Source organism: Lycorma delicatula, chromosome 5, assembly GCF_047948215.1.
Source record: "Lycorma delicatula isolate Av1 chromosome 5, ASM4794821v1, whole genome shotgun sequence".
In the NCBI taxonomy this organism is placed as follows: domain Eukaryota; kingdom Metazoa; phylum Arthropoda; class Insecta; order Hemiptera; family Fulgoridae; genus Lycorma; species Lycorma delicatula.
Window position 1 is genome coordinate 41002328 of NC_134459.1, and position 25180 is coordinate 41027507.

At 28.5% G+C, this 25180-nt stretch overlaps 1 protein-coding gene across 3 annotated transcripts in view; it reads left to right on the top strand.

The window, feature by feature from the left end:
- Window positions 1-70: 70 nt before the first annotated feature.
- The window catches only part of Atg6 (Beclin-1-like Atg6), a 56438-nt gene continuing 31328 nt past the window's right edge, over window positions 71-25180 (top strand). For all 3 annotated transcript variants that reach the window (XR_012756416.1, XM_075365956.1, XM_075365957.1), the window contains exons 1-7: window positions 71-341; window positions 1327-1493; window positions 4086-4237; window positions 7411-7468; window positions 7601-7788; window positions 14483-14756; window positions 16837-17051. Coding sequence is in view for 2 of the 3 variants with exons in the window: in XM_075365956.1 (XP_075222071.1) it covers window positions 230-341; window positions 1327-1493; window positions 4086-4237; window positions 7411-7468; window positions 7601-7788; window positions 14483-14756; window positions 16837-17051 (1166 nt within the window). In the remaining variant the exon portion in view is untranslated. The remainder of the gene's footprint in view (window positions 342-1326; window positions 1494-4085; window positions 4238-7410; window positions 7469-7600; window positions 7789-14482; window positions 14757-16836; window positions 17052-25180) is intronic.

Consider the following 25180-nt stretch of genomic DNA (forward strand, 5'->3'; position numbering starts at 1 on the left):
TCACGGAATTTTCGTATAACGTTCTACTGTTTAAATTTGATTATGTGCTGTTGGCAATAAAGAAGGAAAATTTAATTGAAAGTTAGAAGGTTATGTTATGGTGTTTCACTTTAATCGGAGATTGGTAAACCTGTTTTGTTTGAAGTGTATCCTGTATTATTATATTCGCGTTGAGTTTTGATAATTTCGTTTAGTGTGATGAAATTTTGTGGCTTATGTAAATTACAGAATGGTGGATAATAAAGTTGATGTTCATTATGTTTGTCAGAGGTGTTTGCAGCCATTAAAGTTAGACTCCTCATTTAACAGTTTAGGAGAACATACTTTAGCTGAATTATCTTGTATGTATTTTATTTTATCTTGTGGTTAATTATTTTTAAATGTACTATGCTGAATTTTGTCTTGAGGTGATTAGTTAGGTGTCTTGAGTTGTAATAGAGGACTGCATAAAATAATGTCAGGTTATTTCCTTTTTTTTAATGAAATCATTCCTTTGTTATGTAGAAAATTGCGTTATGACCATTAACTAATTGAAGACTTTGGAAAGAATGCTGTTCTCGATTGTAAAAATGCATTTACTTAACCATAAACTGTTAATAAAATAATCCCAATATTATGTCATAATTTGTGATTTCTACTTTAGGAAGTTGGTTGATAACTAGCCAAAGGAATTATGCAGTTTACTTATATATTTAAAAAATATATTGACACTTGGTAAATGTAAGACAGTTCACATTTTTTTAAATTAAGGTATAAATATGTTAGAGATTTGTTCATTATATAATTGATGTTTAACTAATGTATATTTTTTTGCTACTCTGAAAGGAACAGTGCTTATAGAAATTGAGATGTTACTGTATTTAAAATAATTTGATTTTCTAAAACTTAAATTTTATTGTCATTTTATCTTACAAAATATAAAATAAGCTGGACTTCTTAGTTGATACATTATTTGAACCCCAGCGACCAAAGTACAGAATAAATATGCCATCACAGCAAAACAACTTAGAATAGTTAAAAATTAAAGTACATTTTAAGTACTTCTGATCAATTTTTACACTAGTATTATTTATTTTAAATTTGTTTTATGATAATAGCAAGTACTGTGACAAACATATAAAAAGTCACCTTTGTGTTTAATATATTTAAAAATACATAATTGTTTTAATCATAAATGTTTCTCTACTAGGATGCATTTTAATAAAATTATTTGTAATTGTAAAATATTATTAACAGTAGCTAGTTTTTTTAACAAAGTAACTTATATATTTGATATTAATATTGTTAGCATTTCAATGCAGATTTATTTATCTAATTTTTTTTTAGTGCCAATATACTCAAATCCAGACGTAGATTTAGAATCTCAGGCTACCAGTCTAGATCACTTAATTCCAGCCTTTAGATGGGGTGAATCAGGCAATGGAACCAATGATTTTACCCTTGTTGGTAGTGGAAATGGAGATAGTGGTGGTACATTTAGTCACAGAATGAAGGTAAGTTAAGTAAGGGATTTTAAAAATAAGTTTTAATATGAACATTGATCTCACACACACATTCATAGTTACCATGTAACCTTGAATTTTCAATATTTGTAATTTATAGTTTATCATTTCAGTCAAATCTATTTTGATCACACTCCATATTGTTTATAACATATTGTTCTAAAAGCGAAATTAGACAGTAGCAGGTCAGATGAAAATATTTAGTTAAACTCGTTCATAAATAATAGAGAGAGGATCGTTATAACATTTCTATATTTCTGCTGTTTTCATTTGCCAGTGCTACTTATAATTTTTACCATCAAAGGAGAATAAAAAATTTATTGGTGTAGGTCTGCGTTGTTAAAAATAAATGAAGTTAGGTGAAATGCAATCAGTGGTGTGGCAGACATAGATTTTTAAAAAACTTGAAAGAACATATTTTATTGGATATTCAGTTTATTAACTGCTACTGAAGGTGTACTACTTTAATTTCTGATTATCCCGTTGTTATTTAAATTGGAATCTGGAAATTAACTAACATTTTCCATTATAAGTAACAAAAATAATGTAGTTGCAATTATAAGTACATAATGACATTATACAATTCATGGCCATATGTATATAATGTATAATCAGTATGTAGTATTTATGGTCAGTCTAAATAGTAATTTGTAATGTAAAAAAAATCCATGTTGGTAATAAAAGATAGAAAAAGTTATGTAATGTAAATTACCAAAAACTTAAGGTTTAAGTAAGAACAGAATAAATAGGTAAAAATGAAACTATTAATATGGGGAAATGTGTTACAAGATACTTTATAGACATAAATGTGAATTATGCATTATTTTAAATAAAAGCTCATTCAACATATTATACAAGTTGGTTTAATGAATCATAAGTAATGTAAGATTTTACTTATATGTTTAAAATCTATGTTTTTAATACATACATAGCTTTGAAAGTTATAAATTTATGTAATTTTGAGTAATTCACAATATTTATTACAAAGATATTTTTAAAATTTGTGAATGATATAATCCCAAAAGAGGGTTTATGTACATCTCCAAGATCTCTTCTTCCAAAGAATTGTAGTACTGTATTTTATAGGAGTGAATATGGCTGATCTGTTTTGTTAGTAAAGTTAATGCATTCACTCTTTTAAGCAAAAATTAACAGATATTTACATAAAACTATGCTGGGTATTCATATTAAAAAAAAATAGGCAGACTGCATAATAAAAAAAGAGATAACTTTTAAGGGAGTTTTTTAAACCGAAATATAAAACTAAAAAAAATTAAAATAAAGTAAAAAATGGAATTATTGAACATAATTAGTTGTAGCAAGTTTAGCTAGTGTCAGATGTAATTTTACTGTATTAGTAATAACACATATACCTTTTTCATTATCCTTTTCTCCTTAGACATCTTATTTACAAAAATTTGAAAAATATAAAAACTTGGCAATGTAGAGAAAGTATTTCCCAACAGTAATTAATTAATGATATTCAATTCTGGAAATGGTACTAAATATATTACTAACTCAATGGGATTTTTTCTGTCGCTAGCTAAATTTTACTATTGGTACTGATTTATTATTCATTCTAATTTTTACTTTATTAATTGAATTTCATTGTAGAGCTCAATTTGTTTAAATCATTACAAATTGAGAGAGGACTATTGTTGACAAAATTACTAATTGTAACTTTTAACAGTTAGTATTACATTCATTAATAGTTATTAACTTTTTACTTCCTTCTAAAAAGTAAAGAAAGTATTGTGATCACAAAAAACTTTGGTTTTCAGAGTTCAACGGAAATATCTATTTTGACCGTCCCTGAATTCATTTTGACTAGTTTCAGGACAGTTGTAACATCTAGTGCATCTTCCCTTTTGATTGCAATATGACTAAACAAAAAGTGTCCAAAAAAGCCCAAAATTGTAATTTTTTTTTGGTTTTAGGCTTTTTCTTAACCGCAGTAGTAAGTCCTTATTGATGAGAGCTTTTCAGTGATATATCATAAGTGGTACTTATTTTCATTGTTCCAGAGTTATAGCCAAATTAAATTTTAATTAATGAAGTATTTGGACCTTAAAAGTGGAAGGCATGTCTGTTCAAATCAGACGTCATCTCCTTTTTTTTTTTAATTTAAATATATTGATTTCTTAATAATTATTAACCTCTGTAAAAAAAACTTTTACAATAAATAATAATTGAATAATAACAACAAAAGAAAGATTATGAAAAAATAAAAGTTATTAATGAAATAAACTTTTATGTATTTTTCATTTAAAAAAAAAGTGTGTATGTAATTTAATAGGCGTACAAGGAAGTCATGTAGTGTCCACATCTGATTTTTTAAATTTTAAAAATATGTTGAACTTAAAATTGTATGCTAATATCTATTTCCTTCTCCTTCACCAAAAAATATCAATCACTTCATCAGTAGTTTTTTCCTATCAAACCAATTAACTTCCAACTCCCCCGCTCTAATATTAACCAAACAATAAAGCATTGTCTTCATTCTGATATTAGTCTTCTCTCAAATCTTCACAAATAATTGGCTCTTCACTAAAGTATGATAAAGTTGTTTCTTTGTTTTATTAGGTTACTGCTGGTTTATTTGATATTGTTTCTGGTAATTCTGAAATTGACCATCCACTGTGTGAAGAATGCACAGATACAATGCTTGATTTAATGGATCATCAGTTACGTTTAACTGAAGATGAATGGAATGATTATAGCAAATTTTTAAAAAGGTACATTTTCTTGTATTTACTAAAGACTAGTATATTGATAACTAAAAACTTAATTAATTTGATATATATATATATTACAATTGTAAAAAAAAAAAAAATTATTAAAAAATCATAGATAGTTTTCTTACATTGTTATTTTTGTTCTCTTTAACCAGTTTTCTAATTTCATTAAATACAGAAAAATTGCATCTACCTCTCCCTCGATTAATTCTGTAAATTGTTTGTTTAAATCTTGGTTAACTCTAATTTCATATGATAGTAGGGATATATACTTCTTTAAAATTGCCTTCAGATAGTCAAGTATGTTATAAGTTTTATTTTTCACTGTATTTATTCCATTGTCATAAGTCAGATATTCTACTACAATCATCATTTTCTGAAATTAAATCATGAAATAAATATGTTGTCCAGTAATTTAAAAATTTCTTGACAAAATGCTGTTGTTTTTATGATTACCATTTTGGCCAGTATTGTAAAATATCAAGTTTTCTGATAGTTTATTATTTTTAATCTCCTCTCCATAATTTTTAGTACTTTTTTCCTATACATGTGTGTAAAGTAATGTGTTATCTCAGTCCATGGGGTATAGTTTAGAAGTTATATTAGGTGGTCCATTTTATTGCAGTAACTATTAGCTGGATGATTCTGGGTAAGCCAGAACATTTTTTATTAGCAATAATTTTTTTTTCTTTGTAGAATAAAAATAATGGTTAGAGTTTAAACAGCCAGTTTCTAAAAATATCTGATGCTTTAAGAAAGATTTAATGTCCAAAACATTGTCTTGTTTCTTTTCTATTAAAAGGCGGTAACTTTTTTTGTTTTTAACATATTCACTTCTAAAGGAAAAGTTATTCATTTTTTATTTCATGTCACAATGAAATTTATCACTTTTAAAAGTTAAAGTTTTCTCTGGATATCATTTGAAAAATAGTGCAGTTTCATAAGCATTATAGATGTCTGGTTTGTCATAAGTAGTTATAATGCCTTAAAGTGTAATCTTTATCCACCCATCTCATACTTCTTAATTAATATTGTCACTCCATCTGTATACATTTTTTAAAAAACTCCATGGCTTTGAACTTATTAAGCCCTATTTTCAATAGCTGTGAACAAATGCAGTCCATGCAAAATCGTTCCATTGATGGGTAAGTTTTGAACTCAGGCTTTTTAAACCGTGCAATACATATTATCAATATCCTTAGACTTAACTATTTTTAACTAATTTATAACATATGTTAAAGTATTCTCGTTTTCAAAATATTCACAGGTTTTGCATTTTGTAAGGGAATTAGATGGAGTATCAAACTTTTGTATTGTAAATTTATTTTAATTTTTGCTACAAATTTTTTGTAAAGTCATGTAAATTTCTTTTTCATGCTTGTTTCAATTTCTATACCAAGCTATTCCTTTTTGGCTAATGATACAATTTTTATTTTATTTTTATCCATTTTTAATTCAGGTATGAAACAATCTTGAAAACGTTCTGAAAATTCTCAATAAATGACAATTCTACAATAGATCAAAACCCTCAAGCATTTCAAGATTAAAAATACATAAGTAAATAAGAATGATTTTAACAAATGCCAAAGTCCAATACAGTGAGATATATACTTGTAGTACAGTCAAGTAATAACATTGTAGTTTTTGTGTTTATGAATGAGTGTGTATGTGTATTGTAGTTTATGTGCATGTATGTACAAGGGGCAGCTGAAATGTAATACATACTGGAACATAGAAGGAAAAAAAAAATTGCACAAAGCGATAGGCGCTGCCATTTTGTAGTTTCATTTCTTTTCCCGACTACTAACATTCCAGAACTCGTTCCCTTGTCCTCTCGGAACAGGAAATTTGAAATTCCCCAGGCTTGTTATCCAAAGTATTTTTTTACATTTTAAGTATTAGTTACTTATTTTGTTTTTTTATTAACCATTGTTATCGAGTGAAGTATGCCTGCTACATTATCTATAATATGAGCAGTGATTGGATTTTGACCTGTGAACAAAGTGAATGCTAGTGACATACATCATTGCCAAAAAGCTGTTTATGCTGATGAAACTTTTGATCAAAGTACTGTGAATAAGTATGCAATAAAAGTTTGTCCATCAGAAACCGGTAAAGTTAATATTGAGAATGAACCTCTCAATCAACTATTTTCTGTGACTGATGACTGTAGAAAAAATGTACCACCACTCATATAGTCATGATCAAAAGAACTAATATGATGCACTGTTACCTATCTGGGTTACCACTCAGAAAATAAATCTTGTAAATCTCTGTTGATACACAAACTCCTAGAAAAGAACAAACACCAAAAGGAATCATGTGAACAGCTTCTGAAACATTATTGTGACAAGGGTTATGACTTCCTTTTCAGTATTCTGATAGTAAGTGAAACTTTGATACTAAATTACAATCCAAAAGAAAAATTGCAGAGCATGGAATACTGGGATTTTGGTTTGCTCAGTCAAAAATATTCAAAATGCAACTCTGCAAAAAATATTCTCTTGACAGTGTTCTGGATTCCATGTGCATATGAATCTGAGTCGGCTAAAATTTATTGGATGGTACATAAAGATGTAAAACACCTAGATGTATTTGTGTGTTTGACAATCCATGGATTCGATAATTCTACAACAAAACTGGGCAAACAAATGTGTGCAACTACTGAGATTTGTGACATTGAAATTTGAACTTCTTCCACATTCTTCATACTTCCCAGATTTGGCACCCTGCAGTTTTAAATTCTTTCCATGATAAAAGGAATATTAAGGATATTGATTTCATCTCAGATGATGCACTGAAAGTTGCATTGAGTACATGGATTAAGGAAAGACCATCAGCATTCTTCATTGATAAAATAAGAAATTGTTCACCATTTGGGAGAAATGTGTAGCTGTAATTGGTAACTGCATGAAAAAGTAAATATAAACTATTATAACTAATAATATTTACATTTATGCCATATTTGTTTCATTTGAAAGTTATATATATGACAGTGTGTACTACATGTCAGCTATCCCTTGTACAGGCTGCAACTATTTTACTTGTGAAAATGTTAGTAATATTAATGGAATAGTAATAATTCAATTAATAGTACATAATTAAACAAGTAGTTAAACAATCATTAAGTTATATTTTCAAAATAGTTCATTTTATTTCATTTATTTTTCTAGGTTGGAAAATGAGAATGCTGATGAAGGATTAGATGTCCTTACAAATGAGTTGGGGAGTGTAAGTAAGAATTTATTTTGTTTTGCATGAGTGTAATTGATATATTCATTAATACTTATGTTCATAATTTTGAAAGAAATGTTTTCTTAATATATTGGAATTTGAGCATCAGTTTCTTTTCTTTTTTTTAAGTTGCAAGAAGAGGAAGAAAGATTAATGAATGAGCTGTCCGCTTTACAAGAAGAAGATAAAGCAATGGAAAGAGATATCCAAGAACAAGAAAAAGATAAAGAGCGTTTAGAAAGAGAGGAAGATAGATATTGGAGAGAGTATAGTAAACATCGTCGAGATTTCATGGTAACCGAAGATGAGTTAAAAAGGTAAATGAATGTTAAGCATCTTCTGAAAAGTGCTTTTTTTCATTTGAATGTATCAGTAAAAATTTTTAATTCTGTCAGTAAAATTAATTTAAAAAATTCATTTTCATTGATATATTATCATCTGCCATCGATTTATATAGTCTCATAATTTCAGCTTTTTCTGTTGATATCACTCTCTGCTTTTCACTTTTCAGTTACTTTAAATGTTCCATTTTTGATGTTTGTTGGCTCACTTTAAAACTGTATCACAGTTTGTTCTACGTTACATCCTTTTTGTTCATTTATTTTTATCATTTACATATACACAGTTTGACTTTTTTTTTTGTTTTTAGTCATTTGACTGGTTTTGATGCAGCTCTCCAAGATTCCCTATCTAGTGCTAGTCGTTTCATTTCGGTATACCCACTACATCCTATATCGCTAACAATTTGTTTTACATATTCCAAACATTGCCTGCTTGTACAATTTTTTTCTTTTACCTTTCCCTCCAATATTAGCGACTATTCTGGCATGCCTTAATATGTGGCCTATAAGTCTTATCTTTTCTTTTAACTATATTTTTCCAAATGCTTCTCTCTTCATCAATTTGTTGCAACAACTCTTCATTTGTTACTTTATCCACCCATCTGATTTTTAACATTCTCCTATAGCATCACATTTCAAAAGCTTCTAATCATTTCTTCTCAGGTACTCCGATTGTCCAAGTTTCACTTCCGTATAAAGCTACACTCCAAACATTTACTTTCAAAAATGTTTTTCTGACATTTAAATTAATTTTGATGTAAACAAATTATATTTCTGACTGAAGGCTCATTTCCCCTGTACTATTCGGCATTTTATATCGCTCCTGCTTCGTCCATCTTTAGTAATTCTACTTCCCAAATAACAAAATTCTTCAACCTCCATAATCTTTTCTCTTCCTATTTTTACATTCAATGGTCCATGTTCATTATTTCTACTACATTTCATTACTTTTGTTTTGTTCTTGTTTATTTTCATGAGGTAGTTCTTGCATAGGACTTCATCTATACCGTTCATTGTTCCTTCTAAATCTTTCTTACTCTCAGCTAGAATTACTACATCATTAGCAAATCGTAGTGTCTTCATCTTTTCACCTTGTCCTGTTACTCCGGATCTAAATTTTTTTTTAACGTCATTAACTACTAGTTCTATGTAACGATTAAAAAGTAACGGGGATAGGGAACATCCTTATCAGACTCCTTTTATTATTATGGCATCTTATGTTCTTCAATTATTACTGTTGCTGTTTGGTTCCTGTAAATGTTAGCAATCATTCTTCTATCTCTGTATTTGAACCCTAATTTTTTTAAATGCTGAACATTTTATTCCAGTCTACGTTATCAAGTGCCTTTTCTAGGTCTATAAATGCCAAGTATGTTGGTTGGTTTTTCTTTAATCTTCCTTCTACTATTAATCTGAGCCCTAAAATTGCTTCCCTTGTCCGTATACTTTTCCTGAAACGAAATTGGTCTTCTTCTAACACTTCTTCCACTCTCCTTAAAAAAATTCTTCCATATGGAATTGTAATTAAGATGTTTGATGCATGGCTAGTTAAGCTAATTGTTCTAAATTCGTCATATTTATCTGCTGCTGCTTTCTTCTGTTATCATGAGTATAACACTCTTTTTGAAGGTTGATGGAACTTACCCTTTTTCGTAGATATTACACACCAGTTTATATAATATACCAATCACTTCCTCACCTGTACTGCGCAGTAATTCTGCAGGTATTCCTTCTATTCCAGGAGCCTTTCTGCCATTCAAATCTTTTAATACTCTCTTAAATTCAGATCTCAGTATTGTTTATTCCCTTTCATCCTCTTCGACTTCCTCTTCTTCCTCTGTAACACCATTTTATAATTCATTTCCTCCGTATAACTCAACTTTGCCTTTCGTATTATAAGTTGGTGTACACCTTTGTTTAACACATTATTAGATTTTAATTTATGTACCCCAAAATTTTCCTTAGCTTTCCTATATGCTCCGTCTATTTTACTAATGTTCATTTCTCTTTCCACTTCTGAACACTTTTCTTTAATCCATAATTCTTTCACTAGTTTTTACTTCCTTTTTATAGTATTTCTTAACTGTCGATTGTTTCTTTTACTTTTATCAACATTAGCATCCTTATATTTTCTGCGTTCATCATCAGCTGCAATATATCGTCTGAAATCCAAGGTTTTCTACCAGTTCTATTTGCTTTGCCTAAGTTTGCTTCTGCTGATTTAAGAATTTCCTTTTTAACATTCTCCTATTCTTCTTCTACATTTTCTACCTTATTTTTTTTACTCAGACCTTGTAATGTTCTCAAAAATCTTCTTTACCTCCTCTTCCTCAAGCTTCTCTAAATTCCATCAATTTATCTGACACCTTTTCTTCAGGTTTTTAAACCCAATCTACATTTCATTATTACTAAATTATGGTCGCTATCAATGTCTGCTCCATTATAAAGCCTACTCCTGCCTGCCCATTATTTGAAACCGAGTTAATTATTCTAAAATCACTTGACCAAAAGTCATTTTCCTTTTCCCACCAAACCTCGCTAATTCCTACTACATCTACATTTATCCTATCCACTTCCCTCTTTAAATTTTCTAACCTACCAACCTTACTAGACTTCTAACATTCCATGCTCCGATACGTAGAATGTTATTTTTATTTTTCTGGTGACCCCCTTCCTTAGTAGTCCCCACCCGGAGATCCAAGCGGGGGACTATTTTTCTTTCAGAATATTTTACCAAGGAAGGCGCCTCCATCTTTGTTATATGAAAATGCAGAGAGCTACATTTTCTTGGAAAAAAAGCAGCTATAGTATTCCATTGCTTTCAGCTGTGCAGTACTCAGAGAACTGAATGATGTTGATATGGCTGTTTAAGTCGTCCTGACCTACGCCCTTAACAACTGCTGAAAGAGCTGCTGCCCTCTTTCAGGAATCATTCCTTAGTCTGACTCTCAACAGATACCTCTCCGATATGTTTGCACCTTTGGTCCACCTACTCTGTATCATTGAGCACTCAAACTCCCTCACCATCGGCAAGGTCTCATGATTCATAGAGGGAGTTTGACTTATGATATACATATTCCCAATCTGAGACAATTAAAAAACACTTGATAAATAAAAAATATTTATTAGTAATCTATATAATCTTTGAATGCTTTTATAAGTTATTTACATCACTCGTACAACAAATCTAATGCCTGTGAAAACACCTCCCTTGGAATCGCCTTACACTCATTATTATTTTTTGGAACAATGAGATATGTCATCATCATTTTTGTTTTCGAAAATACGAATTGGTGGCTGGTAAATCCATCAAGTAGGATGGTAAAATAATATTTAGATTATATGTTTTTGGTAAAGCAAGGAAAAAATGTGCTGATTCATTGTCATGCAAAAGAAACCAGTTTCTTCAAACTCAGGCCTAATGTGAAGAATCTGATCAATTAATTGCATTGTCACTTATTTATAAAACGTCTTGGTACAAATTCATGAAAAATGATTACTTTGACATAAAAAAATACAGTTGTATGTATCAGCCTTTACCTCATAGTCAGTTCATATATGAATCACTAACTTTCATCACCCATTAAAATCAGGTTTAAAATATTCATGTCATCATTGACCATTGTAATAAATTCAGTAGTTATTGCAGCATGTTGATGTTTTTGTTCCAGCATTAACAAATAAGAAACAAAATATGCAAATTTTTTTTTTTTTTAACTAAAAACTTACATGTTGTTTCTCTGTTAATATTTGTTCTTCTAACATCCAAGTTCAGAAAGTATCATATAGTTTAGAAACTACTTCATAAATAGATCATTGGGGGATGTAATCTGTGATCCTTTTATACAAATAGATTAATGCAAGGATTGGTTTTGTCACTATATTGCAAGATATAGTGATCATTTATACGTTCATATATCATATGAACGTGTTATATATGCTTAAGTTCTTATAAAAATAATCTATAATCCTTATTTATTTCAATGACACCATTATGAATTCAAGTAACATTCATCTTAATTAAAAAAGCTTTAAAATGCTTAAAAGATTACTGAATCTGAAATTAAATATTATTTAAATAGCAATAAAACAAAACTAATAATAATATTTAAAAGCTTAGAAAAAGTCGATTTTAGGGAGAAGATGTAAAATTTAATGCCATAACCACACCTGTCTTGAGATCTTAAATATCTACACACACACATACACACCCTCTTATTAGAAAATAATATTAATTTAAAATTAATATATTCTTTTTCTAGAATAGAACATATCTGAATATAAGATTGGATTCTGGTGTGTTTTAAAAGTAATCAATAAAAAGATTTCTTGGTAGAATCTTAACTAACCCTTCACTGATTTCTTTTTTTTTTTTATGGCAATTAATTTTATTTTATTTTAATTTTTTAATTCATGTATTTTGACTAATATAATTTGACATATAAATGACCTTATATGTAATTTAACAACAATTTTTTTTGCACGTAAAATGTATTTTATTACTAACACACAAACATATCCACATAAGCAATATTCACAGAATTTTCTCACACATATATACAAAATATTTATGCAGTTAGCTTTATAATTTTCTTACACACAAAATATTTATGTAATTATACATTTATATAGTGATACATTTATAGAATTTCACAGTATAATAAGAAATGTAGTGCTCTGAGTTTGACTACACAGAGACCGTAAATAAACAACTTGTCATTACAGCGGGTCAGCTAATTATGATCAAATACGCATGGAAACCACTTTACACTATAGTAAAACTAACTACTAGCTTTATTTATCATTGCAGAATACTAAAAAAAAAAAAAAACCTACATAAAATGATGTAATATTATGACAAAGAACGAATTAAAGAATTAAAACCAGACAAAAAGTTGATGTCGGAATATTCAAACAAAGGCCCTAATCATGCCCATCAGTTACGTCGAATATTCCATCAAAGACCAGTAAAGGATTAAGAGCAATAGCTAGTCTGTTATTAACAAGATGTTCACACTTCAAAATAAGAAAACATTTTGAAGCATAGGTGGAAGGAGTAATGGGTTGTAGGTATCACTATTCTAATTTCCATCAGACTGTATCAAACACTAAAAAACTTAATCAAAATTCAAAAAATATTACTTGATATTACCCAAAACAGGAAATAGATATGAGGCATATTTTTTTAAGTTTTAAAGTAAGGTTTGTTTTGAATTTGCTGCATATACACAGAATGTAAACAGATGGCTCTTCCATAGCTGTTATTTCAATCAATAGTCAGCTGTTAGCAACAATAGTTGAGTCATTTTGTAGTTAGTAGTGTACATTCATCCATTTATAATGAGGGTTACAATTCATGAACCTGTCAGGTTTGAAGTGCATGGAGTAATCTAATTTTTGATGGCAAAAAACAACAATTCTGCTGAAATTCACAGGCAAATTCATGACATTTAAGGGCCAAGTGTTATGAGTAACACTAAAGTAAGCTGTTTATTTTAAGAAGGGCAAAGAAACATTCATGATGAACATATCGGCCAGCCGTCAGTGATAACTGATGATTTGATTGAGAAAGTTGGCAAAAAAATGTTAGAAAACCCCATCTTCACTATATTACAATTGTCTTAATTTCTGATATTTCACAATTTTTTATTTATGAAGTTTTCACTGAAAAATTGTGTTATATAGCTATAAAAAACTGGGTGCCAAAGAGGGTAACCAACACATACAAGGAAAATCATTTTGGTGCCATCATGAATGTTTGCTTTGGCATTATAAAAATAAAAGGTGGTGAATTGCTTGATTGCATTGCTGGAAATGAAACCAGAATTTCTCATTTGAACCTTGAGACAAAACAGAAGTCAATGCTATTCCAGCATTCTTCATCTTCTAAACCAAAGAAGTTCAAACAAGAACGATTGGTAAAAAATGGATGGTGTTACTGTATACGTATGGTTACTGTTTTTTTTTTTGAGATAAAATGCTCGTCTTGCTTGTCAAATTTATTGATCGTAAAACTACTGTGAATGCTGATATGAATTGCAGAATGTTAAAAATCATTGGAGCTAAAAAAAAAAAATAAATGATGTGGATGCTGTCCCATGGGATTCTGTTTTTGCATGATGATGCCCAGCCACACATGACAAATCAAACATTAAGGCAATTAGAAAATTGTAAATTGCCCATGCCCTGGCTTAGCTCCCTCCAATCATTTTCTTTTTCACTTTAAATAGTGGTTTGCATCACAAAGATTTGATAATGACAACAGATTGAAAAATGGCATTACTCTACAATTTAAGTTGCTGGCAGCAGAATTTCTTAAAGAGGAAATGAAGAAGCTAGTGAAATGCTATGAAAAATGTGTTGTAGATAAAGGCTGCTTATGTAGAAAAGTAGCGATTAAAATGTAAATTATTAATGCATTAATAATAAAATTTGTTTATATTTTTCACTTTGTTTTTATTTCAAAACGGACCTTCCTTTAAAAACACACCCTGTAATTGTAACTTGGTTAACTTTAATGTAACGAGCTACAGTTTTTGTTTAAGCTTTTTAATGACCTTCATTTTATGTTTATTTTGTATTTTTTAATGTAAAAAGTGTATTATAACTTATTACACTGTAAAATGTACTCTTTTGTTGGCAAATATAATTTTTTTTAATTCTATTTTAGTTTAGAATGTCAGTTGACTTATGCTCAGGCTCAGTTGGAAAAATTAAAGAAGACCAATGTATTTAATGCAACTTTCCATATTTGGCATAGCGGTCATTTTGGTACCATTAATAATTTTCGTCTAGGCCGACTTCCAAGTGCCCCTGTTGATTGGAGTGAAATTAATGCTGCATGGGGACAGACAGCTCTTCTATTAACTGCTCTTGCTCGTAAAATGAACTTAACTTTTGATAAATTCAGACTCGTACCTTATGGAAATCATTCTTATATCGAGGTAATAATAATTTTTTTTTTGTTTTTTCTCAATAATTATTAGATTATTTAGTAAGATTGTCATTGTTGTTTTATAATAATTTTTTAATGTTCCCACTTTATATCAAGCTGAATTAACTCTTGCATGTTAGAATATATTTGTTCCTATTGCCACCCAGTTACCATTCCTTAATTTTAGTTAATGTTCCAATGCATTAAAAACTTAAGTTTTAGAAACTTAGTTTTTAAAACTTAGGTTTAGAAAGAAATTATACATATACAGGAAGTTCCAGGATATATTCCCTGAATTTCAGTTACTGATTCAGTACACCAAAATGAGCAAAAAAATTAACATTAATGTAAGTCCTATTTTGCTGTGTTTTTCTTCTGGGCATCATTTTGTGATTTTCAACAAAAAAAAAGTATTTCTAGGGAACAGGTAAACCTACTTAATTAAATTTGGCATGTCTAAAACTAGTGTCTTATTCTATAAAATAAAAAATTTTGAAAATATCACCAAAATTTTCAAAATGGCTGCATCTTAATTTTTTTATCTTCAATATCTTTTTAATTATTCGTTTGATCAAATTTATACTTATTACAAAATTTATTAAGCATTTTATTTTGAACAAAATGACACCTCATTTGTAAAACTCCAATGACAAACAATCGAGTTATTGCAGACAATTAACCCGGCAGTATACTTCCACATTGTAATGCAAGCTGATAATTTTTATTGTATTTAGTGGAGGAAATAAAAATAGACAAAAAATTGTCAGCTTGTATTACTGTGCAGTGTGTGCCAGGTGTAATACTGTACGATACTATCTGCGATTGTTATTGTCACTCAGGGGATCACAATGGAACTTCAAACAGAAGGCATATTACAGATAAGTAATTACAGATTCATACTTTACAAACACAGAACACTTGTTAGAGGGCCGCCATCTTTGCTGCTAGTACTTTCAAAAGGAAGGTACAGGAAACAGTTTAAGAACTTATGCACAGCTAAAATTGTTGTTGTTTCATTTCATGTATAATTAATCAATGTACATGAAACTTGAGAACTATTACATAGCTTTAAAACCCTGATATTCATTTTGAAATACATGGTATAATTGTGGGCCTATGTATAAAATTTTATGGCTTGAAAATCTCCATAACTACTACTTAGATCAATTACATTGAAGTTTAGATATGCTCTAGTAGTACATCTTAAGTTGTGTACATGAAAATTTAATGAAGATTAGTTGAATCATTCTTGAGTTACGCTCAATTTGTGGCTCAAAAATCTCCAAAACTACTTATCAATTTCATTGAAATTTAGATATGCTGTAGTAGTGTATCTGAAGTTGGTGCATGTGAAAATTTCATGAAGATTGGTGGTTGACTTGTTCGTAAGTTGCACTCAATTTAAGGTTGAAAAAATTTGAGCAGAGCATGTTAGAAGCATGGTCTGTTATGATGCTACAAGCTGGAATGTTGATGCTCCTCAGCGTTCTTTACCTGCAGTAACTATTGTTAAAATTAAACCAAATTATTAGTAAAAAGTTCGCCTTCGTGCGCAAGAGTATTTTTTAAAAATATTTTCTTTCTTTTTATCAGGCCAATTCATATAATTTATTGATTCCAACAATAAATTTTTGTTATTTTAATATATTAAAATAATAAAACTGTCATTCTTTATTTGTTTTAACTGCTCTAAAAACATTTGTTTTCAGATAATGATGTAGTGTTTTGTATAGAAATTTTATTGCTCTTTCAGTAGATTCTATGTGTTATTTTCATCAATACTACATGATTGAATATTGTACTTTTCATTATTACTTTTGAAATTGATTAATATAAATAGATTCTGCTATCGCAGAAATTAACTTAAACTATCAGTTCAATTACAACAATTGAATTAAGATGAACAACCAGTTCCATTTTATGTTAAATGATAACTGTTATGAATTTAACGCAAAAATCTGTTGAAATAATTTGTGTAAAAATATAAATAAATTTAGCACTGCTAAATATATTGAAAGTTTAAAATATGTCAGAATATTCACTTCTTAACTTTGAGATTTCTGTATGAATTTAGGCTTTTCATTTGATAGGTTTTAGCTGAACATAAGGAGTTGCCTTTATATGGTTCTGGTGGATTCAGATTTTTATGGGATACAAAATTTGATGCAGCCATGGTTGCTTTCCTAGATTGTTTACAACAATTTAAGGAAGAAGTTGAAAAAGGAGATTCTGGTTTTTGTCTTCCATATCGTATGGATAATGGTAAAATTGAAGATTCTGCTACTGGAAATTCATATTCTATTAAGTAAGATCCTTTTTTTTTGTAATATTCATATATCTTTTTATTGCATCTTTTAAAAATATTGTATGAATGTTTACGTTTAACAACTGCTATTAGGCTGCCTCTTATTTGGTCTCAGTTTATCATTAAAAAAAAAATTGTTGCTCCCATGTTTTAATAATTAATACCTTTAATATAAAAAATTAAACTTCAAAATTACCATCCATTATTTATTTATAATAAGTGATTCATATAGCAGAAATTTACTAGAGCTTTGCATCTCATCATATCCTAGCTTGTTGTCACTTCATGTTTGGCTTTTTAAAATGATGTTAATTGTTTAGTTCATTGTCTTTTATAATTACTATTTACAAATTTTTAATACTGTGAAATGTATAAAGTATATGAATAACCATGAAATGGTATTTGACATCGGTTAGAGACAAATTTAAAAAAACTGACCGTAACAGGGTAAAGTAGAAAAAAATTGCATATTTAGAAAAACTTATAAAATTTTTTCTCATAGAATAAGGTATCAAATATTCTTTAACTAACTATCCATTTACCTGGCTTAGGTTCAGACCATGTAAGAGGAAGTCTATTATTATATGTATACATAAATAACAATCAGCAAGTTGGGTTGACTTTGGATTAACAATACAAACAATTGACTGAATAACTATGTTGAAATAGTTGTTAACTGGTGAGAAAAATTATTTTCAAACTGTCTGATTATGCTAGAATATAAAATTATGTAACATATTTTTTTTACTGTAAAAGAATTTTAGATTTTGAGCATGCAGCATTTATGGAATGAATTATTTTTTTTACATGTATTTGTTTTATTTGTACCGTAAACTTGAATCTCTATATAACATCTGTTTCTATAAGAATACAATAGCACATTGGTTTCAGTGCTTCAAGTGTTGATCATCTGATATCATATCCTATCGTGAAATGGTAAAGTGAATCTTTTTTTTTAAAGACATTAAATTTTCAATTACAAGTTTAATTTAAAAAACATCTGTTGTGTAAAGAAAATGTAAATGAAACCTTCTTTTTAAATTAAGTTTAAAAAGCACACAAGTTAAGGAACTGTTAACATAAACCATGATTAGTTAAAGCTATATGAAGTAGACAAATCAGAAGCAATACAATGAAGTAGTTTATATTGTTTGAATTTAATAAAATATTACTTACAGTATAAGCCAAAATAGTTTCAAATTACTCTCTTCTAGTTTCCAATTCTGTGTCCAGCATAAAAGAATTTTCTGTGTTTTAAATTACAAATCTAATTGAATATCATGTCTTTATTTTATTAAGGCTTTCTTTCATATCTCTTTTTGACTTTTGTCGATAGGTTAAGTTTACCATTGATTTGCTTCGTCACCACTTGAAAGTCATTACATTAGCTGGACTATTTTTTACTAATTAATCTTTTACACCATTTCATCTAAATATTTATTAAAATTAATTCTATTGGATTCAGCATGCAGTGATGTGGAGACTTTATTCCCTTTGCTTAGCATTGTAATCTGCGACTTATTAATTAATTTCTTTATTACTTTATCAATTATTTACATATTTCTTATGTATAAGAACTTAACTCGCATTCATGTTGAAGATTCAACAGTGAATCTTCAGATTCAGTATGAAGATTACTATTCAGCTGTAATATAATTTAATTAAATTATTGAATGGTTGCATATTTTCTTTTAAAATAATGATTTATTAAGGAATTGGTGAGTAAATATGTTTAAAACTACCCCTGTAATTAAAATTATTTTCAATTCAAGAGATACTGCTGATGAAAATCTGTTATAGATTTTTTTTATAAACAATATTTTTTTTTATTCCAAAACCGTATTTAGTTGTTAGTGATGTACTGTTATATTTAGCCAAATTTAACTTGATATGTTTATCACTGTCTCATTAGTATTTATTAATACCCAAAAAATTCAGGTGTTTCAGTTACACTTAAGGTTATAGACTGCAAAATGTAAACCTCAGAAGAACTTATTAGTAATTTAATCAAACAGAAAACACAAAGTTCTTGGTAATTGGTTCAATGATTATAAATTGTTTATAGTTTCAGCTGTAGGCTTGAGTGAAAAAACTATCAATAATCAATTACAGATTGAAAATTTGACAAATTCTGCAATACTACAAATTTTTAGAAACATTCACTATTTGATATTTAATTTGATCATAAGTTAATGTTAAAAATTCATTACATCCAGTAAAATACCATTTAACACAAAAGTTTTACCTGAAAATATCACTTTATATGAAAAGTATGTAGGACAATTTTTGTTTTCTCTTTACTTAACTGTGTAATCATATCTGTCCACACATGTCTGTAAGCATTTTTAGATGTTTGAAATCCATTCTTCCTTCTAGAAAAAACTGTAGAGTATAGTATGTTACTACAGTTAACATTAAACTAAGGAGTGTGAAAAGATGGCTAAATGCATAGTAAAGTTCAATGTTTGTCTCTTTTAATAACATCATGTATGTCACACTTCCAACAAGGCTGTTTAAAGCTTCTAATTATGTTAGTTTAATGAAATGACATGTTACTTATGAAGTTTACTACAAATAAATTTTTCATTATACAATATTATTTATAAACATATTTCCTGTTATTGTAAATTAACCGTACCAAATATAAAGCAAGAAAATTAGACATACTTCACTTAAACTTTATTCTACGCTTAGCAAGTATCAAACAGATTACAAAATAAGATTAGAGTAATGAGAAATTCTGTATCAAAAACTTTAGTAAAATATTTTATTAAAAATTGTATAATGTGGTTGTGTAAGTTATAAATAATTTATACGTAATATAATAATTTCTAGATCTAGCTGGCCTAGAAATTGTAGCTAGGCTACAATGGCCTACTAGTGTACTATGATAGTCCTATGTGTACATTATATATAATATATGGTATTTATAACATAATTCAAAGGTAGGGATGTTTTTTTGAATTAATATTATACACAGTTCAAAGCAATGAATACCATACTTCCCTGCTGGTTACAGTATGGCTATCTATTATTGTAGGTAAACTCTGTTTACAAGAAAGTATTACCTTTTTCTTATTACCACATTTAAGGTTCATTTACCCCCAAGTATAATAGTTATCTGCTGTAAATACTCATTCACTTATATATAGTATAATTATTAATTATACTATAGTGCATTATTAATCTTTAAAATTATTGGTAAAGTTCTGTGTGCTTATAACATGTAATAAACAGTGTAGGAAAACTTAAAATAGTATATAATAAATAATGTATTATTATACATGGTAGCTGAAAATTTAGTAAAATACTCTGGATTCTCTTTGAGTTTATAACTTTATCAACCTGAGGTAAATGAAATTGATCCTACCTTCTGAAATGTTTCATTTTTTTCAATTGTATGAAATGTTTCAATCTCGCTAAATAAATACAGAATTTCAAAAAGATAACTATGACTCCAGTATTAATAGGTAGTAAAATCAAGAAAAAATTGCAAGTTAAGAACAGTGAAAATAGGGATGGCGCTGATAAGCTGAATATTGAAATTAGTGACCGTAAGAAGCTACTTTCATGCTGGTGTTCTTTTATTTTTGTTGATACATTGATGATAAATTGAAAACTGAAATGTATAACCACGTTGATAAATTAAAACAATCTCTTGAATCTAGAATACTCCTGCAAATTAAACTATAATATTAAATTACAGAAAACCTAAATCATTAAACTTTATTAAGAGAAGAAAAAATACATTTCAGGAAAATTCAACTCTAAATATTTAAAATGTTAGACCAATATTAACAATTTTTATGTAGTTAACAATTACAATTTTTGTATAGGATTAACAATTTTTTTATAGTATATACCTGCTAAATCCTTTATTGTATTTTTTGTGCTCTCTCTCTCTCTCTCTCTCTCTCTCTATATATATATATATATATATATCACTCTCCTTCTTTTGTTCAAATAAATTGTTATCAGTTGATTTATCACAGAGGGTACAAAATTACTGCATTTGTTTTTGTCCTCAACCTGCCTGGTTTTTGAATACTTAAACTGCGGAATCTCATGCCTGCAAGAAAAATCTTGTTTTTCCATAATTTAGCAGTTTTGAACAAGGACCCAATTTCCTGCACTGAAGTTTTATGCTGATTTCATTGTTTTATTATAATTGTACCTTTTTTCATTAATATGACCCCACCAACTTTTACTTTATTGTGCCTTCGCAATTTCAACTGTACAGTTATGAATTTTATTTGCTGAATCCATCATATGTTCTTTTTGGTTTATTTTATATTCTATTTTAAATGTTTTCTAAAGGATATTCGTTATTTGGCAGACTAAAACTGAGATTTATTTCTTATTCTGAATTTTGTGTTTACTTTAATGTATTATGCTGCTGTATTGGTTTATTGTTTTTAATTAAAATATATATATATTAGTATTTATAAACCACCAGATACACACATATAAAGCAAGATTGATCTTACCTTCAATCTAAATAAGGCCTTTTCAAATTGTTCAGATTCATCATCAGTTAGTTATTAAAATAAAATTAAAATCAGTTATTAAAATTATCAGTGGCCTTGAGCTACTTTGTCAACCAAGTCATGACTTGATGATATTTTAATAAATGATGATGAATCTGTAGGATTTGAAAGGTCTTATTAGGTTGAAGGTAAGATCAATCTTGCTTATAATTACTATTTATACGCCACCAGATACACGTTGCTTTGTATGTGTATATCTGGTGGTGTATAAATAGTAATTATAATTCAATACACAGGACATGTTTAAAAAAAAACTTGTTTTATTTTGAAAAAATCACTTGATTGTTTTGTTATAGATCTTTTTTTGATGTAGCAGAGAGATTAAAAAGAAATCATTCTTAACCTTTTCTTTCCATCTTATTTCATTCATTATGTTTTCTCTTTTCTACCAAAACAAAATAGGAAATTAATACCTGGTCCTTGTCATTTCAGGTTAAACCACATCATTTGCATGTACTTAAATTTAAATATAGTTAATTATCAGTATTATTAATCACCTTGAAAGTAATAAAACAGAACACAGTAATGGAGAGGAAACATCTCTTGTGCTCAGACCATCACAAATATATTTTATTAAAAAATAGTAAATTTATTATTCCAATAATGTCTAAAGTAAAAAATATAAAACAAAATGGAAAATGAATCTATTTCATATTTTACCATTCCTCATTTCTCTATCCTTTATGTAAGTAGCTAATGTGAGGGCTATATATTGTTAGTATTGATGTTGAGTTTGGTAACTGTTTAGCGAACATCTGTCTTAATATGTAATGTGTCAGCACATAAATCAATACAGTTTGATAAGTATCTTGATGGTATGGTTTAACTTCTTTGGAGCATCCACCATTCAACCTGACACCAGCTTGTTTGTTATACTCTTCACATGAATTGACTCTGAAAGGAAAGTGGTTGATGACATAACAAACTGTTTGAGAATGATTTTTAGAAATGAGTTCTAAGTATGTTTTCTAAACATCAACAAAAATGTTTTATCTTTAAAATAAAATACATATATATAGAGTTCTACCTGAATTGTAAAACTATTTCGTAATGGTGGAGAATTTTTTAAGGTGTTAAATAAAGTTACCTATAACTAATGTGTTTATACTTTTTTTGACATTTTAATTACTGAAACATTTTTATGATATTAAGGAGGTCTTTCAACCCTTAGTCCTCAACTGTTGCGTGAGCCCTGCACTGCTTCAGTTTTACTCGAATGTCAGGTGACATCCATGCACATATTTAAACTATAATAACTTGACTGCAGAGATACCCCAACTTTCATTAAAATGCCAATTTGTGCTACTATCTTTTGACCTAATTTAAAAACCTTGTTTCTTGTTATTACAGCGACAACATTATTATTTCTTAGGCTACGTGCATCCACTTCTTAAGTTGTGTTCTGTTTTTGTTTATATTTTCATGATGGCTTCTTGTTCGTGTCTTTTAAAAGATGATGATATTATTAATGCAGTTTTTTTTATTGGCAGTTTTATTTCTTCATCTTTATTGATAGATGAAAATATTCAGAATGAATTAAATAAAATTGTGAGTGAGTTAGGGGACGGAGGTGATGGATTGAGTGTTTTAGATGAGTGGATTATGTACTCTGATGATTTTCCTGGATTTTTGTAAATTTCCGTATTTTCCGGTTCAAGGACCATAACATAATAATTGTAATGAATCCCTAGAGTAATTCTAAAGACACAGAAATGAACACAGAGAAATTAAAGAGAGAAGAAAGGAAACAGCTTTCTTCTGTAATTCGTGCACTTGTAAGCCTGGCCTTCATCCTGGAGATTGTTTTGAAAACTATCATATTCTAAAGTACAAATAAAGTAAGAACTACTTAAAATACTAGTTATATATAAAAATAGTTGCATAAATTTATATTTAAAAAAAGATTATATTGACATATCATAGTAAAGGATAGTGACAGAAATTATATATGAATAGAAAGGTAGATGAGATGTAAAAAAATTTAGGGCTAAGGGTTAAATTATTTGGCTTTTTACACAATTTTTTTTGTTTGAAAAACATTATCAACTGGCCTTTCTTCATCCTTAGGCATAAATTGAAGTCCAGTTTGTAAAGGATATCTTTGATATCTCAATTCTGTTCATTGCTGAATCTGTATGATTTTCATTTTCTTCAGATCATTTGTATTTCTTTTTATGTAATTTTCTATCAAATCTTTTGTTGGTAATTAGGTAGATTTCATAAGAAAGCTACCTATTGTAATGTGTATCATGATTTGACTTCCGTTAAATTTCAATATATCTTTGCATTTCACATCCCCCAGATCCCAAAACCACAACAATATATCTTCGCATTTCACATCCCTCAGACCCCAAAACCACTGTCAGTTCAAAAGTTTATATGTACATTTATATATATATATATATTAATTTCTTTATTGTGGACAAGATAACTGCCATAATTTTGCACCAATCACTTTCAAATTGATACATAAAATATAACAACCCAAAATCTCAGTTTTCATTTATGGGAAAAATCGGAACATGGGTTTTTTCTTTAAAAAAATATATTGCTATAACTTAATTATTAAGTAAAATATCAAATTCATCTAAAGTTCCTACTATTCTTTGGATAAGGGCCTAAAACTTATCTGAGTAAAGTTTTTTGATATCGCCAATCATTGGCTCAGGGGGTGGAAAAAATGGGGTTTCAAAGACAAGAAAATCATACCTCCTGTAATAGGCACAGTATCAAGTCGGTTTAAAGTGGTCATTATTCCTCTAAACATTACCTAAAACTTTTTTCTGGATATGACCAACCCTTACAGCAAGGGATAATCAAGATGTTGCTGTAATTGTAAGAAGGAGGGCTAGTTGTTTGCTAAACATGTGAAACTTTCTTCACATGCAACCATTGTCGTTATTGAGTAAATTTGAAGTATTTCTTAACTTTAAGGTGGAAATCTTTTTTATCCTCCTACTTAGCATCGGTGAAATCTACCTCCGCCTTCTAGCGTGTCGAAACGGGTTTTTTCACTTCCTTTAGCTCTTAACCTTACCAGATAATTTTTCTTTTTTTAAATTAATATCAACACATTTTTCACTCATAAAGCGGTAAACATAACAATGCAACATTTCAAAAGACATGTCTTCCATTTTAGTAGTCATAAGCTGTTGTGATTTTCAGTAAAGGAATTGGGATAATTTTAAAGTTCAGTAAAAATTCAACAAAAAAAAAAAAAAATAAAGATGTTGACATTACGATAGGGAGGGGAAGTCTAAATAACAACTAACATACTTTACAACATTATTTGCTGTTTTGAATCATTTTTTCATTATTTTTTATTTTGTTAACACATGCATTTGATTATTAGTCACACTCTTAAATCATTAAGTGATGTTAGTTTTACAAACTGCAAATATTTGTTTTGCTATATTACTGTGTACTGATTATAATGTAGTCTTATCAACTAAATCAATAATATTGTTTGAATTTTTTTAATTAGTTATTTTTGTGTTCAGTTTATATTACATTAAATTTATGCATATTGTATTAATAAATACAATATGTGTTCGTTTTTGTTGTAGCCATATTAATTAATTT